Below are 23,011 nucleotides of genomic sequence, written 5' to 3'. Positions count from 1 at the left end.
ACTGCGTTACTCTTTTGGTGTGTGTGTGAGTGTGTATGTGTTTGTGCATGTGTGTACATTTGTGTGAGTGTGAAATCAATACGTCTGTGATCAGCCGTGTCCATATACCACTTTTAACATTTTAACCCTGGGATTAACTCAGTCGTGTTTACATTGACATTTCAGCATTTCCAGGCTCTTGTGTTCGGCGGTGTAAACATTTCAGCACATGTTTGTACTTTTGTCTGGTCTACACTTCAGTGCACTATGACCTCTCTTTTTTGTGAGAGCAGTCACATTTTTTGAGCCTCAGATTTACAGTCTCAGATCAGTTTACCACTCAGTGGGACTCTGCGTTAGATGCAGAAGTAAAATTCACCTCCAGTGTTTCCTTCTTTCAGTTTTTCATGCAGCATGTCTTTGAGTCAAAGCATCACGCAGGAAAAATCCAGTAACAGATCTGTAACGGATCTTAAGGAACCATAAATCATTGCTTTTGTAGAGTTCCCAAACCACCCACTCGATTCTTGTATGTCTAATGAGTCCGTTACAAGAAACCGTTTGTGAGTCCTCCATGAGGTTTCCGCTCCAGTCCGTTTCTGGACTAGTTTTCTAACTGATATATAAATAATGAAAGCAAGGCATCCATCAGGTGACAACAAGTGGGTTTCTTTGGAAAGTAGTGGTCAAAAAGTTAAATAAATGGGCTAAAACCAAGCCCACATGAAGTGGGCCGGGCTTGAAAGTTTATTTGACATGCTGGCCAAATGGTGTAATTACACCTTCGTCTTCAACTCTTGTGACTGAATGGTGGTGAAGTAGATGACGACCTGAGGAGAGGTCTGAACTGAAAATCAATGTATGTTCATCTGGAAATGTTTTACAGATCCAAACTTAAACTCAATCTCCTCAGGGAACACCTCATGTCCTTATTGAATACAGACAACCCAGGGTGGCTGCATTTCCCCAGACTGTTTTGTCATCCAAACTTATGAAGCATCCTTCACTGTGAACATATTTACAGCTGGATGTTGTCAGTCTCTAATTAGTTTACATCTATCACCCTCATAAGATCACATGAGATCATACAAGATCATACGCAGACATATGTTGCTGGCTCTGACACATACCTTTATCATATTGCATCCTGTAGTCAGTAATTATTTAATTTTTATTAATTATAGCACAATTATTTCTTCATTCTTTAGATTAGAAAGACGAGTTTATGTTTTGTGTCTCCTCATGTGAGTGACACAATCCAATCTCTGTATCAGTTAGATTCAACAGTCCTGTGGTCAAACTCTTCTGTCTTGATGTACCACTTAGCAGGTCAGATGAAAATGACCTCTGTTGCTTTATTCATTTTTCCTTTTTAACATAATCTCAACAAAGAAAAAAAAAACCTTCATGTCTAATATCAAATGCAGCTACAACCAGCATCACAGATGAAATGTGTGCAGAGGGATTAAAAATATAATACAGCATACTTTGTCCATCCAGTGGAAAAAATGAATCCGTTCCCCTCGGAGGTCTTCATCTTTTTTTTCTCTTTCTAACAGGCGCTTATATCTGTGTCCCAGAACAGTCTCTTGTTTGTTCCCACAAGTTTTACATCCGGCTCTCACTGTTTTGGACGACACAGGGAAAAAAAAGTCCCCAGCTCACAGCATTTTAGAGAATTTTATACCACTTTCTTCACTGAGAGTCTCTTGTAAACCAGATTTAAATTGTTTGAATATTTTGACACTGCACAGGCATGCAGTTTGTTGCCTGCATTGGCCAGAGGGGACAGGAGGCTATCGACAGGGAGTGTCAGGGAAGATGAAGGTGGAGACGGACCTTTTGACTTTTACACCTATTTAACTTTTAGCTAACGCACGCTCAGGATTGATGATACACACAGATTTGACACGGTACGACAACCAGTCACATCTGGCTGTGTGCCCGTCAAGAATGACGCTATAAAATAAGGTCAGGACATTTGTGAACGCACGCGCGCGTGTGTTTGTGTGTGTGTGTGTGTGTGTGTGTATGTGGATGATATGGCATCTTGTTCTTCTCATCAGCTTGTTTGAAGTTGAGAATGTGCTGCAAGTAATTGGAAACGTGTGTACATACGTATCCAAGGCCCAGAGCAAATATGTGCGTGTGTGTGTGTGTGTGTGCGTGTGTGTGCATGTGTGTGTTACAGACCAGGTGGTTGGCATTACCTTCTCTCCCTGTACCTCTCTTTAATATCTCCCCTCTGTAGGTCCTTAAATGGATCTGACTCAGATCAAAGAGCACAAAAAAAAAAACTTGTAATGATTTGTGACTTCACAGATCGAGCCTGACCTCTGACCTTTCTGCATCTCTTCTCTTTCTGACATGTTGAACGGCCCTCAAGTGTTTATGTGACAACCAATCAGATTGTATTTGGATCAGAAAGAGAATGTTTGCACTCCACAGGGTCAAGCTTGTCGTTTAATGATCTTTAGGGTGTCAGGAGAAAACAGTGACTTCATATGTACAGATGTATGAAAGCCAGGTTCTTGGAGAAAAGCACATTTAGCATGATATCTGCTCTCCTATGGGTATTTATTTGAATCTCTATGCAGCTGTCTGCAGTCTTTCATTCACCAAGAAGCCCACATGACTTTGAAGTGTATGTGTCAGAGTATCTGTGGGAACATGAATCCTGAAGACAGGATAATTTTCCTAAATTGATTTGCACTGTTAAGCCCTTTATTCTCCACACTTCAACAGTCAGGGTCACAATCCCACAGCAACCAGCGGCCAAATGCAGCAGCTGGAGAGGCTTTAGCTGACCTCTCTCCGGGCCAGACCCGGCCTTAAACTCAAATCTGAAATGAATTTGAGCTTTTTCTCAGACTCACTGTTCTCTTGGGAAGTGTTCTGATAAGCAGATTGCTTTTCTGAGAGGTTATATGTCTACTGATATAACCTACAGCCATGAAATACAATAAAAAAACAAACAAACAATTAAGTTAAAAGCACGACACTTCCATGCAGGGACATGCAGGTGTTTTAACTTATCCTGATTAGGTTGAAGTGAGGTAGAGCTCTGCATGAAGGCAATTATTGAAGTCATAAAGCTAGCAGTAAGAGTGGGACAGACGGGTTATTCAAGGAGAGTCTCTACACTCAGTCCTGAGAGGAGGTCCATCCAGGCAGGGAAGTGAAACACCTGTCGTGACATTGGTGTGTAAAATTAAAGCAAAAGAAAACTTCCATCAATAGTAAAATATATATACTCTTCAAAACAGCTCAGACAATTAGACTACAGCTAAAATCTTGTACCCTGTGAGTTTCATGCTGTCAGGAAGACTGAGGAAAACAAAAAACGAAGTGTAAAGGAACAGGAGGGAGATGAAGACAGCAGTCAGTTTAAAAAGGTCCAATACTTTCCTCTATTTCATTTGTTTTCGTAAAAAGTCTTCCTAATGTAAAAGAAAATTGAAATACTGGAGTACTAGTATTTTTAATTGTTTATAAGTACCCCATATTGTCACGGTAATAATAATTATAGTAATAATGATACATTTTATTTACAGGCGCCTTTCTTAGCACTCAAGGTCACCATACAGGGTAGAGTGTAAAAAAGAACAATATAAATATTAGGTTGATAAAATCGACAAGGCATGATACAGTGTAATTAATAAATAAAAACAAAATTAACGGGCGCTGGTGGCATAGCGGTCTAAGCTCCCCACATACAGAGGCTACAGTCCTCGTCGCAGGGGTCGCCGGTTCGATTCCCGGCCGGTCGACCATCTCCTGCAAGTCCCTGCTCTCTGTTCCCCACATTTCCTGTCTCTCAGGACAGGATCAGATACAGTGCAGTGACGAGGTGTAATCAGAGTGAAAGTGACAGTTGAAAAAGATGTGTTTTGAAATGTGATTTGAAAATGGAAAGAGAGTTGATGTTACGGATGTCTGGTGGAAGGGAGTTCCAGAGGCGGGGGGCAGAATGACTGAAGACTCTGGACCCCATGGTTGTTAAGCGGGTGGGTGGTGTAGTGAGGTTAATGTAAGAAGAAGAAGATGTGTTGATGTGGAGAAGTTCAGAGAGATATGGACGAGCGAGGGTATGGAGCGCCTTAAAGGTGAAGAGCAGAATCTTGAAATTGATGCGAGTTTTGACTTGTAACCAGTGAAGCTGCTGAAGGATGGGAGTGATGTGAATAATGGACCGAGTTCTAGTGATGATACAAGCAGCAGAGTTCTGGACCACTGAGGAGTTGTCAATGATAAGTGTGAGACTGTCGAGCTTTGAAATGGTGGATTTGGTGCCAATGAGGAGAATCTTGTTTTTTTCACTGTTTAATTTGAAAAGTTGAAGGTGAACCAAGATTTAAGTGAATGTAGGGACTATTTGCTTCTTTAAATAATCCAATGAGACACTTACAGTTGCTTCTTATGAGTGTTTTGAGATTGATTCATTCTTCTAATTGATCATTTCCTTTCTGTACAGCTCCTTATTGAAGACATGTTTTTTATCTGTGTAAATATACATCTCTATGCTGATGACACCCAGACTTATTACATTGTTTTTTATTATTACATTTTAGTGCTCTCTTACTACATGGAGCATGTTGTTGTTATTAGCTGGTCGAGTTTTATTCCATCTGAACACAAAAAATAGTGAAATCTAAATATAATTCTTCAAACGTGACCCTCAAAACTTTTGAACACAAACCAGTGTGGTTTCAATAAAGTGGTGTTGAGAACATACAGAAGTCTCTCTGGATTAACACTGCCTTATTTAGCAGAACTCAATAGTCTTCACATTTGTTTATGTTCAGGTGACATGTAACTCATCCACACACATAGTTGAATAAGTAGTTGACTTATAAGCTTTCTCTGTAATGATCAACTTCCATTGATACAGTATGTCCAAAACAGGATTGAGTTCTCGCTTGATGTTCTGGGCCCATGGCTGTTTAAGTAGTTCACTCTCTTAAGTCTGAAACACATCTTCAAACAAACTCTCACCCAGTTGTATTGCTGGCTAATGTCAGCCAACATGTTGCATCATGTCAGTGAGAAGTGTGACCACTGGATGGGATCTGTGAGGATACTCTTACGTGGACGTAATGCTGAAGAAAAGCAGTGGTTCATGCTCAAAGCTTGGCGGTCTCCTTGCAGTCGTATTCAGTCTTCTGAATTTGTCAAACACTTTTAAATGACATAAAGCTGTCATCTCGTCTTGAGTATGATCTCAGCTTATGGACAGACTGTGAATGATATTTTCACAGAACACATTCAGCTTTACGCTACATCAAACATTTCAGTTTTTAATTCATTTATTCCAAAGAAACTTGCAAGTAAAGGTTCTGTCTTGATCTCATTTCCTCATCTCTTTTTTTTACAGAACAGTAGTCCAGGACCTGTAGGACGTAAAGGGGCCAAAGGTCACAGGGGACCAGACGGCAGACCGGTAAGAAGACTGTGTGTTTGCATGCATAAGTGTGTGTGTGTCTATGTTGTAGGATTGTCTGCATGGGCATCGTGTTGACACTTTAGAGGAACTGCTGTTCACATGCTCAGAGGACCTTCTCACCTCACTCATGTCACTCTCTAAACTATTTACCTGCTCTCATATTCAGATGTAGTTTGAGGTCATTTTACATTTTTGTCCAAAATATTTACCACTGAGAGTAGCCTGCGGTCAAAGTTTTCCTAAACTTTGATTAGCCAAGCTTAGTCTATCTTTTTAATCTCTCTTTTTTTTAATTATTTGTTTACATATTTGTTCTAGCCTTCGACAGTTTTTTAGTAAACACTAGCCAGTAGCTGTTGTAGATTTAATATGCTGTAATTCAGGATGGGAAAAAAAATCGGTTAACATTTAGGGGGATGTTAACATGGGACGACAGCAGCCACACTGATGAGGCTGCCTGCAGTGTCTGCAGATGTTGGGAGCCCAAGTATCAGCCAATGCTGATCATTTCAAAGTACAGCTAATCAGCCCAACAAAATCATATGTAAATCTCCAGTTTGTACATCTGATTGCAGTCTAAACAAAGTCTGGTTGTCTACATGAAATAACAGATTATCCACTGCTACAGAGGAAGAATTGTGACATTGTTTGGAATTTCCTGAACAACCCTAATAACTGATAAACTGTATATATATATATTTTTAAACCAATCTTCATTTAAACCACTAGGTGATTTGGCTCGCTGCAAATTATAGTCTAATCGAGGAAAACAGTGTACTTCATTGGAACTACTTTTATCTGCGGATTGATACATGATTGGCACCTAAGTTGGTAAATACTGTGAATAAAAAATACCACAGTGCCTGTGTGTATAATAATGAAGTCAAGTCACGCAGAAAAAAGGCCGCTCTATGTAAGGAAGGATAATAGTTAAAGGGCTTTATCCAGTATGAGCTTTAATTAATAGGGCTGACACATTGTTGGTTTTTAAGCATCTGGTGAAATAAAAAATATTATCACCAGTTGTTTCATAATCAAATCGCTCATTAAGCCAAAGTGAGCATATCTAACCACTGAGCATGACATCAAACTGTGAGGAAATAAAATGATGGCTGCTTCTCTTAGTTGGCTCACAGTTTGTAGGAAAGACAGGGTAATCCCCTTTCACCAAATGGGAGGTCAGATCTTGCGGTGTTTCATCATGAGAAAAGAACAGCAAAGATTTGATCTAAATATAACACTGCACATGAAGACACGTTCTCAAACTCTGCCTTTTCACACTCTCCTTACACTCCGTCTGGCTCCTCCCTGTCCTCTTCTCTTTATGCTTCTTCTCTGGCTTTTGTCTCTTTTGCATATTTCTGTAAGAACTGTTTACGTCATGTGTTTTCAGGACAGTTTCTCCCAACTACAATTAAACTCTCTTCCCTTTCCTCTCTTTTTTCCTTTGGTGTGTGTGTTTTCCTTTTGTGCACACATGCAAGCTACGCTGGCGTCTTTGTCACAGAAAAGAATGCTCTTAAACTGAGTTTAATGTCTGTTAAAACAAAACAGATGTTTTTCCTGCAGCTGAGTAAAAAAAAAAAAAACGCTGTGGCAACGAACTTCTGTGAGATTCACATGTTGTTGCAGAAAGATAGCAAATGTGTGGGTGTGGATGTGGGTTCAGTGACTGACAGATTTTGGGTTTCAGTCAAAGGACGAATGGAATCCCACAGAATGACTTTTTCTTCCAGGACAAGCTCTGTCATCCTGAAGTCAGTCAAACCTTTTCAGGCCTGTGTTTTTAACCAGATAAACACAAGGATCAAGGGGATGAATCACTCCGACTCTTATCTTCTTTCCTCACTCATTCTCCTTTTCTCTGCAGGGACCTATTGGGCCTCCTGGACCACCAGGAACTGATGTAAGTATTAAAAAAAAATCCACTCAGTTCACTTTATCAGGACCCTCACTGTCTTTTTTGCTGCTCAGCCCCACAGGCTCACTTCCCTCCTTGAGGCTGCACTAGTTTTGACTCTGAATCTGATACTGTACTTTCAGTCCAAAGCTGCACATCTCATTTCCTGAATACAAAAACCCCTCAGCCTTTCAACGAGCAGACCTCTGAGGGAAATATCCCCGTTATCATGTTTTATTTTTTATTTTTAGAGCCGCCTGAAACAGTCACGGACCTGGCTGGGTGTGTTGTCTTTAAAAGTTATGTAACATGATTTAACAGTGTATAACCGAACTGTATTGCATTCTCCACCTCTCTCTTTAGGAATGTGAAATTCTGGATATCATCATGAAGCTCTGCTGTAAGTGAAACTCTTTCGGCTCTTGAACACACCCTCTCTGAAACGAAGCCACATGTACTCTACGTTAAACACTCTGACCTCTTCAACTCAGTCCCTGATTAGCCAAACATGCAATCTAAACTGGACGGATGTGAAGGTTACACAGGTTATGTTGTGTTACCTTTTCCTTCTGCTCTGTTGATTGACTTACATTTCTGTTTGTTTTTTGTCCTCCATCACCTCACACCTCACTCCTCACAGCTTGTTATGGTGAGTTTGAGCTCAATCTGGAAATCAAACATAATCATTTTTTCATGATCAATAGCTTCAGAGACACTTTGTGATATTTTGTTTTGTACATCTACAGAGTGTAAGTGTGCGACTCTGGACCTGGCATTCGTTGTGGACAGCTCAGAGAGTATCGGTTCCAGTAACTTCGCTCTCGCCAAAGACTTTATCATCACAGTCCTTGACAGACTGGTCAGAGACCAGCAAGTCAAGGTAGAGTCCTTCTCTTAGATCATATCCTGAATTTTAAGACCTTACCACCTTGTTCTTTAGTCTTTGCCAGTTGTCTGTAGAAGAACCCACATGTAACCCTGTAGATTGTGTTGTTTGTTTAAAATTATACCAAAAGTGTTGCAAAAAGTGTTTTCTGGGTTGTTCAGAAACTCAGCAATGAGAGCAGACCTCAAAATAGAATGTGTGAATGGGAGATGCTGTCTCTTGGTTTTGGAACTTGTTTTTATGTCTCTCCAGTGACTCTCCTCTTCCATTTTGGATATAATTAGTCAGGATGGGTGGGACGCAGAAATGTTGACAGAGGAAAACACATGCTTGTAGACGTAACACACACTCACCAAAACACACAGTCACCATGAAACTCTTTTCTTTCCAGTTTGCACGAAACGAGTCCAGGGTGAGTGTGGTCCAGTACAGTGGAGCCCAAACGCAGGAATACGTCGAGCTGGGCACCAACGGGACCACCCTCACTGACTTCAAACAGTGAGTTCACATGCACACAACCAGTCAGGCTTGTTGTCGGACTACACAGTGAGCCACTGCTGCAGAGGTTTGATTTCAGGGTTACAGGTTTCTAGTACAAATATTCTCCATGCCTCAACTTTACATCAATGTGACATTATTTCAAGGAAAGTCTCAAGTGATTAAGTGCTAAGCTCAGAATCTTCTCTTTTTTAAAAAATCACTCAAAAAGCTTATTGATATTCTTGCAGAAATGTTGCTAGGGGGCTGACAGGAAAAGTTCTGGATACAGTCAGGGGTAAAAATGTCAGCTGTTTGTGTTCACACAAGCAGCCAAACCTGAAGAAAATTTGTAGATTTAGGAGTTTGTGCAAGAGACAGGAAGTGATTAGCCTAGCTTAGCTGAGGGCAAATTAGCTAGCCTGACTTTTTCAACTTCTTCAACTAATTAACTTAACTTTCTTTGCCTAATTAATGTTTGACCTGTGTAATTACAGAAAAGTGTTGTGAGGGAGTCAGGAAAGTTGTTTTCAGGTTTGTTTCATTCAACGAATCACTTTATGTGTTTGCTCTGATTCTCACACACACAAATGAGCATGCAGGGAATATTTTTCAACAAAGTATTGGAAAGAAAGCAGTCAGAGAAAATCCCCTGCATGTTGAAGAGCCTTAACTTCATCTGAGTTAGGCTGGGTGATTTTCAGTTTTCTTTCTTTCTTTAATATAAGGATCTTGATTCCTAATTGAATTGCCTCAGTAATACAGGAACAAGTTGTGCTTTTTCATAACATCTGAGAGTACGTTCTGCACACAGCCTTACTGCAACACAAAAACATTACTGGATTTGTTCTTATCTGAAAAACAGTCAAACTGTGGATTCAAGAATAAAACAAGACAATAGATGTCTTTGTGTGGATGAATTGAAACACAATGATTCTATTTGTTAAACATCAATGGTTTCACACACTGTTGAAATTATAACTAGATAATGTTTTCGGCTGAAGCAAAGCTTGTAATAAAAAAATGTTTTCAATCAATAGGCATTTCATTCCTATCTCTTTGAACAGAGGCTAACCATTCCCCCCCTGCTCCCAATCTTTGTGCCAAGATAAGGTCCAGACCTACCTATGTAACTCTAATGGATGATGATAATGAAGATAATGCTCACACACACTGTGTGTGTGTGTGTGTGTGTGTGTGTGTGTGTGTGTGTGTGTGTGTGTGTGTGTGCGTGTGCGTGTGTGTGTGTGCGCACAGGAACGTCAAAAATCTGCGCTGGCTGGCTGAGGCCACTTACACTGGCGAGGCTCTTGGTTACACTCTGACACACACAGTCCAAAAGATGCGAGATGAAAACCGTGTCGTTATCGTTCTGACTGATGGACGTTCAGATATTATAAGAGACAGGACTCCTCTCACTATACTCTGTAATAGTAACGTCCGGGTGAGTTGAATACACCAAGATAGACCCCTCAAATACACCCATGCTAAACTTCAATTGCAAAACTGAAGTGCCCACTAACATAAAAACACATTTTCTCTTCTTCAGGTGGGCGGTGTGGGGATAAATGACTACACAGGACGTATGCCCAACCAGGAGCAGCTTGAGGACTTGGTCTGTAAGACTAGTACCAAACCAGGATTTACTTTTGTCCTGGACAACTTTGCAGAGCTGCTGGATGATACTTTCTTGCAGAACCTCACAGCCCAAATCTGTCAAGGTAAACATCCAGTCATAAATGCAGACATTGTTGTTTATTTCAATTCTAAGTCAAGTTTTTTGTATAGCAACTAAAGTGACTAAACCTCTGTTTCTGTCTTATCCAGATAAGAAAACTTCTGCCCACAAATGTCCCAGTAAGTCTGTTTTTAATCTTCAGATATTTACAAAGAGTTGTTCCAATGTGTAGTGTCTGTATTGTTAGTTTATTGGTTTTGACAATACGATACGATAAGATGTTATACCATCAAGCTGCAACCTCTGGTCTCAAAATATGAAGCCCATGCAGAAGTGTTACAAACTGCAGTTCATCAAGCGTCCGCTTGAGGCTGGAAACCACATACACACCCATTCAAAAAAGACGATCTTTGCAGCAGAAATAAACATGTTTACAGCCTGGTTCAAAAACCGGTTTAGGTCTAAGTAGCTAATTTATCTGTCGGCACACACTGTACGAGGGGTGAATTTTTTATAACGCGACTGTTCAGAAGATATTAAGACTACGAGTTTTGCCCATTTAAGGACATGACTGACTTGACTGACAGGCGGGAACACTGCAGCTGTTGGCGAGGAGGCTCAAAGCCCGCCTTTACCTCTAACAGAGTTCAGCATTTCCAATATGGCTCCCACCGGCGTTTGGCCTCAAAACAGCACTCAGATGGGCGATGTGTTTTCTGTAAACTGAAAACGTGCAAAATAATTAATATCATATTTGGGTGTTTACTCCCACTATCTCTCTAGTCTGTTCATGGGAATCATTGTAACTTCATATTTATCAGATTTGTCGTGGTTATTTGTGTGTTGCAGTCACTTTCTCTGCCAGTGCTGATATTTTGATGATGATGGACAGCTCAGCCAGCGTGGGCCAGAAGAACTTTGAGACTAGCAAGACCTTTGTACAGCGCCTGGCCGAGCGTTTCCTGACCGCTGAGAAGGAGAGAGGCGCGACCATCAGGGTGGGTGTGGCACAGTACAGCCGAAGCGCCAGAATGGAGCAGGCCTTGACCAACAACCTGACCCTGCTGCATAACAAAGCAGGAGAAGCCACCTTCCAAAATGATGGTACCAACCTTTTAGAGGCAATGGAGTTTGGGATGAGGAACTTACGTGGCCGTGGGGATGCATCTGGAGGTGGGAAGAAGCTGGTGCTGTTCTCTGATGGCAGGTCTCAGTCCCTCACTGAGGCCCTGTTGGAGAAGCGTGTTTCAGAGTTGTCATCCGCTGGGGTGGAGGTCTTTGTCATTGTCGTTGGCAATCAAGTAAACGAGGCCAATTTGCGCACAATGGTGAGCAGGGGGCGTCCGGATGACATCACATATGCCCATCGCCACCTGTTCCGTGTCCCAGACTACAAATCTCTGCTCCGTGGGGTCTTCCACCAAACCGTCTCCCGCAGGGTTTCCATGCCCTGAGTGGAGGGCTCGTGGCAACAGGACTCACACGCTTTAGATTTCTAATCCAATCATAAGTATTCAGTCTCACTCATTTTAAATACACTGTGTTAGAGTTATTTGGAGAAAAAATAAATGTCACAAAACGACAAATGATTGTGTGGCAGACAAATGGAAATGTCTTAATAAAAGCAGAGTGGGACTTTTTTTTACCCTGAATTTTGCCTTGAAGGCAGACCATCTCAGGCAGGGGTCATTGGGCTAAAAACAAAGTGATGGTGCTAACATAAACTATTTTAGAGTTTAGAGGTTGTTATGACAGAACACAGCTGGAAGTAAGAGCTTTCTATAAGGCAACGCTCAGGGTAAAACAGTCCTGAATCAAAAGAGGTAGTTTTGGTCCTGGAGAGCTGAAAGTAATGGCCACAAATAAAACAAATTTCTACATTTTTTTTAAAGGCATGGGGCTGATTCATCTCAGGTATAATGTAACCCTGTTACACTCTGAGCTCACCTGACGTACACGTTTAAGTGAAGCTAGTCTGGGTTAAAGAGGCTCATCAAAGCTAAACTATGGTGTCTCTCCAGGACTGAAGCTCCTTGTGTTTGAAGTATTTGTGTTAAGGGTTTAATGTGGACTCATTTGTGTAGCTCTTACCACTCTTTTAAGTGGTGTCCAGTTTGTGGTTTCTCAGTTTTACATAAAAAAAACAAAAAACAAAACACACTAGTAAACCAGCCACAGCTGTGAATCAAAACACAAACTCTTTGTTGCCATACCAAAAAGATTGTTAAGATGATCGCATACATTATTTTAGCTTTTGTCCTATAAAGATAATTCAAACCAACAGCAACACTGGCTGAAACACAAACCCAGACATCACTTGAAAGCTCTGTTAGATCATTAAACCGACAGCAAAAACAGGACATGACATCAGTCAGACTCAAACAAACCCATCAGATCTTCACCTGGTACTAATGAGGACTCACCAGCTGGACTCAACATGTGTGCTTCTGTCTGTGTGTCTGCATATCTGTGTGTGTGTGTGTCAGTGTGTGTGTGGAGGTGTCAACACGTCTGTGTACATCACATGTATACGAGTGTGTGTGGAGGTGATTTTTAATGTTTGGCCTTGGGCGACGTTTCCATAAACAGTTGTGCCGAGGTCACTGGTTCAAATGACAGAATGACAGAAACCTGTTCTTTAATGTCTGTGCAGGGAGAGGCCACACACACACACACACACACACACACACACACACACACACACACACACACACACCCCTTCGTACCTCTTTAGTGAGGTAAGAAAACAGCGGCCCCAGCTGATGGCTGCAAAAGAAACCTATTGCAACTGATGGAGTGATACCCGGCCTCACACACGCAGAAAACACACAAACGCCTTTAGATGCCACCAGTTTTAATTTCCACTCCTTCAGTTTTGTTTTCATCAGTGTCCCAGAGTCACTGTAATGTTGTTATATTCTGTGGTGCTATAAATGTCAGTGTATCAGCCTCTACCCATGTTTTAAAGAAGATATTTTTACCTGAGAGTTACAGCCTCAGTCGTGTTGTAAGAGCTCCTCCAATAAAGGTTGCTACACCAAGATGTCTCTGCTCATGTTTGTCCACACATGCACTCACACAGATTTGACGTACAGAGATGCATGTTTATGTGTTCAGTCATAAAAAATGACTGAAAAGATTATTTTGGTCAAGCAGCGAGTTCACCAGATGTTTTAACTCAATGTGTTAACTCTTACATCCAGTAACTAGGTGACTTCAGTGATAGCAATAGCGACCTAGCATAATGGATGAATCCATCAAACTTTGAGGACACTTTCCAAATTTGTTGAACAACTAAATCTCTCTTCTTCTTTTTTACTTTTTTTTGCTTAAAAAATATTAGCATACTTGCTAATCCAAACAAAAAATGGTGTTCATGATAAACATTGTACTTCAGGGCGCTGGTGGCTGTCGAAGCACCCCACATAGGCTATAGTCCTCGTCGCAGAGGTCACAACTTCAATTCTAGCCTTGACCATTTACTGCATGTCCTCCCCCTCTCTCTACTCCCCACATGCCCTGTCTCTCTTCAGCTGTACTATCCATAAAGGCAGAAATGCTCCAAAATATAACTTTAAAAAACAAACAAAACATTGTAGTTCAACGTAACAACCTTAACTGTTGAAAGATTAAGTCAGTGTGGACGTGTTAAAAACTGCAGTTCCTCATGTGTCCACTTGAAGCGTGCTCCATAAGTCAAGGAAGCCATACTTACACCAAGCAGCAACCTCCGGTCTCAAAATATGAAGCCCATGCGGAAGAGATCATTTCTCTACTGGCACACAGTTTGGGGGGTGAATTTTTTTATAACACAATGGTTCAGAAGATATTAAGATATTCTTATTTTTTTTCCCCATATGACGGGGCATTCAGTTTTTAGGTGCTGTAAAAATGATTAAATTCCATATAAACCACTTCTTAACCTTTTAAATCATAAGTGGATGCTAAAGAAGCAGTTTGGCCGTTGTTTACTTCCGCTTTCCGAAACCGGAAATCCGGCGACACCTGGCCCAGCATCCTGCAAAACAGATCCAACAGAACAGTCATACTACTACATACTACCTTCAAACGCAGTATGTAGTATGCAGTACGTACTGAATACTACATTTCTACATAGTATGGAGCAGGCTGTTTCGAAAACAGCCGGAGACTAAATACTCATAAGCGTAATCACACAGGTGAGACAAACGGGACACAGGTGGAAACATTCAGCACACAATCAAAAAGGAGGGCAAACACAGGAAGTAACACTAAACCAGAAAGACAGGGAGAAACAATAACTACACAAGGAATAAAGAACACAAGACATTGAACATGGGGAAAATGTCCACAATTAAGACCGAGGGAAAAAATAACACATCTTAACAAAAGCAACTCATGACAGTATTCACAGATTTTTGCAATATTCCCGGACTAATTGATTCTCCAGGATCACTAAATTTGAGACCAACTGCAGTATCTGTCGCAGAACAGTCATACATTTTTGCCGTTCTTGTGGTGAGGCTTCAGGACAGTGATGATTGGTCAACATCACTACCACTTATCTCCAAAGTGAAATAAGTGAGAGGTCGGAGATAAACTGAATATGTGTACGTTCATTACCACTCCCCTCGGGATGAATATAAAATATTTGGTGATTCCGTCACTTTATGTCCAGCGTCACAACAACATTGACTTTTTTAACCACATAGGACACTCCCTAAAACTCTGACAGAAGTCTGTACACTTACCATTACTTCAGTGGTGACCATGATCAAAGTTGATTTCTTAAACATCGGCACATGAACAGGGTCTTCTACTGAATGCTGGTATGTTGAGGTTTTCATTTAGCTTAGGCACCTTTGTGCTAAGTCCAGCCTCTTAAACCACATAAAAAGATGGCAGGAAAAAGTGGGTTTAACATTTGCAAACTATTGCACTCGTCAGACTGCTCTGTAACCTTTTGTCCTCTGGTCATTTGTCATTTGTCATGTTGTTTGCAACTTACTTAGTAACCACTAATAAAGGCAACAAGAATCAGTCTTTTTTTTTCCTGTAACATATCATAAATTCTTTGTCAGATTTTGGTGAAACTGTGACCTGTAGTAACCTAAATGAAAGTCTCAAGTAAAATTCACTTTGTCAATGACCAAGATGCCTTCCAGCAACACATAGCTACAGCACCAGCTCCAGCTCAGTCTGACCTTTGACCTCCCTAAAGGTGAGGGAGGGTGAAGGGAAAAATTCCCCCTGTAGGCATTTGGGCTGTGTCCCTGATAACAGTTGTTGCACTCTCAAAATTTGTTTATTCAGAAATATACATAAACACACAAATGTTTAATCATCATCCTGTCTGTAGAAACATGTCCATTACGTGCATGCGTGCATGCGTGCATGCGTGCATGCGTGTGGTAGTGTGTGTGTGTCCGTCTGTCTGTGCTTGTATATGCACTGTGTTGCATCTGTGATGTTTGATACATCTCTTCCTGTGTCTCACAAATTTTCAGTTACCAATCTGGAGCCTGAACTACACTTATCAGCTACCATGTACCACTGAGTCCATGCCTTTCTAAGTGCGCATTTGTGTGTGCGTATGTTTTTTAGCATGTGCATAGTCGTGCCCCCTTTCATGTAGATGCATATTTCCATGCAGGATTTACTGCATATTGCATTTACGATTTGAGTGTTGTGGCACATGTGTGGTGTGCATTTGGAGACTGCTGGTCTGAAATTTGTTTGGCTCCTTTTAAGTTTTTCTTTGCACCAATTTCCTCTTTCCCCCTGTTTTCTGAAGCCTACTGGACCTAGCACCACCATCTTACTCTCAGACCTTGGCACATTACTAAAACAGACTTTTTTATTACACACTCAGTCTTCAGCAGAATTTCTGCAGAATTTCAACAGAACAATCCCAGATTGACTTACTCTCCTGCCTTTTTTCTGTCTTCTTGATTCTGAGCCTTTTTTTTTCAATCTTTTTTGCTTTCTTTTGTGTGCTTGTTCCTGCAAATTGGACCTCACACCACTGTCTTACCCTCAAACCTCAGCAAAAAGGACATTTCCATTGAAATTCACTGGTGGAGTGACATCAGCTTTGCACATGGACTTGGCCCTGAGCCTGTCGGTGCACAGCAGTTTGTGTGTGTGTGTGTGTGTGTGTGTGTGTGTGTGTGTGTGTGTGTGTGTGTGTGTGTGTGATGCAGAGGTAACGATTCCCAGCTGCCTTGTCTGAGCAGAGAGCACATCTGGAGGAAAGGAGGTGAAAAGATTCCAAAAAGAAGCGGAGGAAAAGAGGAGTAAACGTTAGCTTATCATAAGTTTCATGTAATATCCTGTTTGTTTCTTTTTAGATATATCATCTTAAATTCAGGAGCTGCACTGGAAACATCTGGAAAAACTGAATCAGTGGTATAAACACACTGAAAAAGTCTGATTAGAAGCAATGGATATTTGTCTGTGTGCATGATGCTGACTGTATGCACATGCATCTGCAGTTTGACTGTTTGGATATGTGCATATTTATTTGCATGTACAATAGACTTTATTTCATGTTTCTATAGTTACCACATCTATGTGCATGTTTGTAAGTGAAGGGACAGAGTTGTTCATTGTGTGGGATTTTCTTGGAGAAAAGTTGCAGTGATGTTCAGAGATTTGAGCTGTTTATGATTCTGGAACTGATTACTCAGAAAATCCCCCCAGACTGAAACGCTCTTTTAGTCCATGTGAAAGAAATAAAGAAAAAATGAAAGAGTGAGAGAGAGTGCGTGTGTGTGCTTGTGAGAAACCAAGAAAGAGAGAGAGAGAGAGAGAGAGAGAGAGAGAGAGAGAGAGAGAGAGAGAGAGAGAGAGAGAGAGAGAGAGAGAGAGAGAGAGAGAGAGAGAGAGCAGAGACTGGTTTACTCTTTTTTGTGAGGGAGGTCATTCCTACTCTATGAGTCACACTTTTAAGAGAGACCAGAACCCCCCCCTAACTCCATCTCCCTCTGCCTCCACATCTCTCCATCATATGTACGTGCACACACACACACACACACACACACACACACACACACACACACACACACACACACACACACACACACACACACACACACACACACACACACACAATGCTCCACTCTTCTCTTCTTCTCTTTTTAAGGAAAAACCAAACCCTGGCCAAAACAGAGAGAAGAGCTTCACAGAGTAATAACTCTGTTCAACAGCTGCCCTCTCTCCCTCTCTTCCTCCTCCTTCTTTTCTGTCTCATCTGCACATAGTTGTCTTGAATCCTGTCCTTCCTTCATTAACATTAATGGCTGACTTCAGCTCATTAAAATTAAATGAGGGGATCATGAGGGATTGCCACATCAAAGGTTTAGTAAATAAACTCGTTACTGTAAGTGTAAGAGCAGAAATACCCGCATATCTTCAATTTAACAAAACTCTCTTAACCCTCCTGTTATTGCAGGTCAAATTGACCTCTTTTAAAGTAAAAAAAAAAAAAAAAGAAAATTGTTAAAAGTATTATTTTGCTATGAAACATATTCTGCTTGGCTTAATTAGTGTAAATAACATATACAATGAAAATGGCTAATTTCATACATTTGCATTGAACATCTGTGAGAATGAAAGAACAGCATTGCACTATATGGGCTGTGCGGTGGTGCAGTGGGTAGTGTTTTGCCTCACAGTTAGAAGGTTCTTGGTTCAAATCCCCGGCCAGGCAGGTGCCTTTCTGCGTGGAGTTTGCATGTTCTCTCTGGGTACTCTGGCTTCCTCCCACAGTCCAAAAACATGCTCACCAGGTTGATTGGTCAAAATTGCCCGTAGGTGTGAGCGTGTGCGTGAATGTTCCTCTGTCTCTCTGTGTTAGCCCTGTGATAAGTTGGCGACCTGTCCAGGATGTACCCTGTCTTCCGCCCGAAGTCAGCTGGGATTGGCTCCCGTGACCCCTAACGGGATAAGCCGTCAAGATAATGGATAATGGCATTGCACTATATATTGATTTAAATGGTTAATAATGAAATAAATAAAACAATTATTGGGATTTTCTGGATTATTAAATATGCCCCGGGCCAAGTTGACCCAGGAACATTATTGCTGTCCCTAAGAAACGTACATGACAGAAGGGTTAAACAAAGATATAGGTCTTCATCTCCAGTCATCAGTGGAATCTACAATGCTCATCTCCCTTTCCAAACCAACTGCATGTCATGTAAGGGGCAGACTCACCTGTAAAAGCTTGTTTCTCTGTGTTCCAGCCTGGATATCACATTAGTGATAGTGTCACTGCTTAATGCATTGGCAGCTCTGCAGGCCACGTCAGAAAATTCTAATGGACTCGGGACACTGACATAAGCAATACTTGTAAACTTCTGCAGAAATTGAGCACAGATTAAGTCTCTTTCCTGCCTTTTTTTCATCATGCTGTGTCTGAGCCACAGTTTTTGATGTTCTGTGCGTGCATGCGTGTATTTGTGTGTCTGTGCCCGTACATGCACTGTGTGGTGTCTGGGATGTTTGATACATCTCTTCCTGTGTCTCACTAATTTCCTACAATCTGGAGCCCAAACTGCACTTATCAGATACCATGAACCACAGAGTCAATGCCTTTTGTATTTGCACATTTGTGTGTTTATGTTGCCTTGTGTATGGGTTTGTAACCTGACATGATGTTGCATATTCCTGTGCACGATTTACTGCATAATGTGCATTTATGATTTGAGTGTATGTGGCGCATTTGTGGTGTGCAGTTGGGGAATGCTCCTCTAATATGTTTTGGCTCCTCTGAAGTTTTTCTCAGAGCCAATTTCCTCTTTCCTCCTGTTTTCTGAAGCTCTTTGGACCTTAAACCACCATCTCACTCGTAGGCACATTTTTTATACACATTCAGTCTGCAGCAGAATTTCAGCAGAATTTCAACAGAACAGGCCCAGATTGAGGTTTTTTTTCTGTCATCTCGATTCTGAACCACTTATTGATTCTCTTGTGCTTTCTTCTGTGTGCTCATTGGACCTCGCTGCGCACCACCAACTTATCCTCCAACCTCAGCACAACCTTTCTCCAATGAAATTCACAGGAAGAGTGACATCTGTTATGTTTGTTTTCCTTGTGTTAGAGCCTAAATATCACATTAGTGATAATGTTCCTGCTTAAAGTATTGGCAGCTCCGAGGGCCACATCAGAAAATTCCTGGGAACCAGGTGCAGGTTACACTTAGGGGTTAAAGGGATATTTCATTTTTTTTGAAGAGGGGTCGTATGAGTTACAGTACACTATTGCTCCTGGTAGCCACAATGCGTGCCAGTGAGCTCTTCCCCTTTAATGAGAAAATTCCCAGAGGACCGGCAGGTAAGCTAGGCTACAATTTTCTGCAGACGGGGCCGCCTATTTCGCGTAATTTCGCTAAAGTTGAGAAAACACGGTCCAGGAACTCATCACGGTGCAAATGCATGCACCAGTAAAAAAAAATTGGAGCTATTCAGTTTGCCGTCAGAAACCCCCTTTGGTTTGGCACTATTTTCGGACGCACCTCGCAGATTGGTGTTCTTCCGCTGCATGAGCACGGATACACACCGATCAGCTGTTTGGATCAACAAACACGTAGCATTTTTAGCAGAAACTTTCAGGAACAAAAACTACCAACTGCAAAAATGAGTGATTCTGACAGCGATGATGACATGCCGTTTACTGTGGACACAAGAGGATCCCTCTATGAACCAGAGTTTACAGAGCAAGAACTCCTGATGCAGACCCAACATACCGAAGAAGAGAGGGGAGAAAGTTCTGTGCTAACAAGTGAGCAGGAGAGATCCCATGTTACCTGGTGGTGCCCGTGTGTAAACTGTGAGCCCATGTCAACGAACCCAGAGAGCTTCTGCAGTCAGGAGAGGGACTTAGTGACAACAATACTTCAGCACCTTTCTGAATCAGAGGATACCAGCGGCTCACATCCGGCTCCAGTCTGCATCACTCATCATCCAGAGTTCCCTGCCTTACAGGAGGTTTGCTTGTTTGAACAGCCGGGATAAAGACAGATCCCATCTTTTAAATTTCACTCGAAATAATTAATTCACTCTAAAAACCGATACCGCTGCTCATGCAGCGGAAGAACACCGGTCTGCGAGGTGTGCTTGAAAATAGTGCCAAAAGTAACTTCTGACGACATGATGTTGCATATTCCTGTGCACGATTTACTTCAAAACGTGCATTTATGATTTGAGTGTATGTGGCGCATTTGTGGTGTGCAGTTGGGGAATGCTCCTCTAATTTGTTTTGGCTCCTCTGAAGTTTTTCTCAGAGCCAATTTCCTCTTTCCTCCTGTTTTCTGAAGCTCTTTGGACCTTAAACCACCATCTCACTCGTAGGCACATTTTTTATACACATTCAGTCTGCAGCAGAATTTCAGCAGAATTTCAACAGAACAGGCCTAGATTGAGTTTTTTTTCTGTCATCTTGATTCTGAACCACTTATTGATTCTCTTGTGCTTTCTTCTGTGTGCTCATTGGACCTCGCTGCGCACCACCAACTTATCCTCCAACCTCAGCACAACCTTTCTCCAATGAAATTCACAGGAAGAGTGACATCTGTTATGTTTGTTTTCCTTGTGTTAGAGCCTAAATATCACATTAGTGATAATGTTCCTGCTTAAAGTATTGGCAGCTCTGAGGGCCACATCAGAAAATTCCTGGGAACCAGGTGCAGGTTACACTTAGGGGTTAAAGGGATATTTCATTTTTTTTTTAAGAGGGGTCGTATGAGTTACAGTACACTATTGCTCCTGGTAGCCACAATGCGTGCCAGTGAGCTCTTCCCCTTTAATGAGAAAATTCCCAGAGGACCGGCAGGTGAGCTAGGCTACGATTCTCTGCAGACGGGGCCTCCTATTTCGCGTAATTTCGCTAAAGTTGAGAAAATACGGTCCAGGAACTCATCACGGTGCAAATGCATGCACCAGTAAAAAAAAATTGGAGCTATTCAGTTTGCCGTCAGAAACCCCCTTTGGTTTGGCACTATTTTCAGACGCACCCCGCAGATTGGTGTTCTTCCACTGCATGAGCACGGATACACACCGATCAGCTGTTTGGATCAACAAACACGTAGCATTTTTAGCAGAAACTTTCAGGAACAAAAACTACCAACTGCAAAAATGAGTGATTCTGACAGCGATGATGACATGCCGTTTACTGTGGACACAAGAGGATCCCTCTATGAACCAGAGTTTACAGAGCAAGAACTCCTGATGAAGACCCAACATACCGAAGAAGAGAGGGGAGAAAGTTCTGTGCTAACAAATGAGCAGGAGAGATCCCATGTTACCTGGTTGTGCCCGTGTGTAAACTGTGAGCCCATGTCAACGAACCCAGAGAGCTTCTGCAGTCAGGAGAGGGACTTAGTGACAACAATACTTCAGGACCTTTCTGAATCAGAGGATACCAGCGGCTCACATCCGGCTCCAGTCTGCATCACTCATCATCCAGAGTTCCCTGCCTTACAGGAGGTTTGCTTGTTTGAACAGCCGGGATAAAGACAGATCCCATCTTTTAAATTTCACTCGAAATAATTAATTCACTCTAAAAACCGATACCGCTGCTCATGCAGCGGAAGAACACCGGTCTGCGAGGTGTGCTTGAAAATAGTGCCAAAAGTAACTTCTGACGACATGATGTTGCATATTCCTGTGCACGATTTACTTCAAAACGTGCATTTATGATTTGAGTGTATGTGGCGCATTTGTGGTGTGCAGTTGGGGAATGCTCCTCTAATTTGTTTTGGCTCCTCTGAAGTTTTTCTCAGAGCCAATTTCCTCTTTCCTCCTGTTTTCTGAAGCTCTTTGGACCTTAAACCACCATCTCACTCGTAGGCACATTTTTTATACACATTCAGTCTGCAGCAGAATTTCAGCAGAATTTCAACAGAACAGGCCTAGATTGAGTTTTTTTTCTGTCATCTTGATTCTGAACCACTTATTGATTCTCTTGTGCTTTCTTCTGTGTGCTCATTGGACCTCGCTGCGCACCACCAACTTATCCTCCAACCTCAGCACAACCTTTCTCCAATGAAATTCACAGGAAGAGTGACATCTGTTATGTTTGTTTTCCTTGTGTTAGAGCCTAAATATCACATTAGTGATAATGTTCCTGCTTAAAGTATTGGCAGCTCTGAGGGCCACATCAGAAAATTCCTGGGAACCAGGTGCAGGTTACACTTAGGGGTTAAAGGGATATTTCATTTTTTTTTTAAGAGGGGTCGTATGAGTTACAGTACACTATTGCTCCTGGTAGCCACAATGCGTGCCAGTGAGCTCTTCCCCTTTAATGAGAAAATTCCCAGAGGACCGGCAGGTGAGCTAGGCTACGATTCTCTGCAGACGGGGCCTCCTATTTCGCGTAATTTCGCTAAAGTTGAGAAAATACGGTCCAGGAACTCATCACGGTGCAAATGCATGCACCAGTAAAAAAAAATTGGAGCTATTCAGTTTGCCGTCAGAAACCCCCTTTGGTTTGGCACTATTTTCAGACGCACCCCGCAGATTGGTGTTCTTCCACTGCATGAGCACGGATACACACCGATCAGCTGTTTGGATCAACAAGCACGTAGCATTTTTAGCAGAAACTTTCAGGAACAAAAACTACCAACTGCAAAAATGAGTGATTCTGACAGCGATGATGACATGCCGTTTA

At 41.8% G+C, this 23,011-nt stretch overlaps 1 protein-coding gene across 2 annotated transcripts in view; it reads left to right on the top strand.

The window, feature by feature from the left end:
- col6a1 (collagen, type VI, alpha 1) overlaps positions 1 to 13,404 on the top strand; it is a 32,904-nt gene extending 19,500 nt beyond the window's left edge. For both annotated transcript variants that reach the window (XM_034703217.1, XM_034703218.1), the window contains exons 26-35: positions 5,354 to 5,419; positions 7,293 to 7,328; positions 7,686 to 7,722; positions 7,963 to 7,971; positions 8,069 to 8,202; positions 8,600 to 8,706; positions 9,943 to 10,129; positions 10,235 to 10,406; positions 10,513 to 10,542; positions 11,213 to 13,404. In XM_034703217.1, coding sequence (XP_034559108.1) covers positions 5,354 to 5,419; positions 7,293 to 7,328; positions 7,686 to 7,722; positions 7,963 to 7,971; positions 8,069 to 8,202; positions 8,600 to 8,706; positions 9,943 to 10,129; positions 10,235 to 10,406; positions 10,513 to 10,542; positions 11,213 to 11,817 — 1,383 coding nt within the window. In that variant the 3' untranslated portion in view covers positions 11,818 to 13,404. The remainder of the gene's footprint in view (positions 1 to 5,353; positions 5,420 to 7,292; positions 7,329 to 7,685; positions 7,723 to 7,962; positions 7,972 to 8,068; positions 8,203 to 8,599; positions 8,707 to 9,942; positions 10,130 to 10,234; positions 10,407 to 10,512; positions 10,543 to 11,212) is intronic.
- Positions 13,405 to 23,011: the final 9,607 nt, after the last annotated feature.

The sequence above is a fragment of the Notolabrus celidotus genome, chromosome 15 (assembly GCF_009762535.1).
Source record: "Notolabrus celidotus isolate fNotCel1 chromosome 15, fNotCel1.pri, whole genome shotgun sequence".
NCBI classification, from domain to species: Eukaryota; Metazoa; Chordata; class Actinopteri; order Labriformes; family Labridae; genus Notolabrus; species Notolabrus celidotus.
The sequence above is the reverse complement of the archived record's forward strand: the minus strand, read 5'-3'. Positions and strand labels throughout refer to the sequence as shown.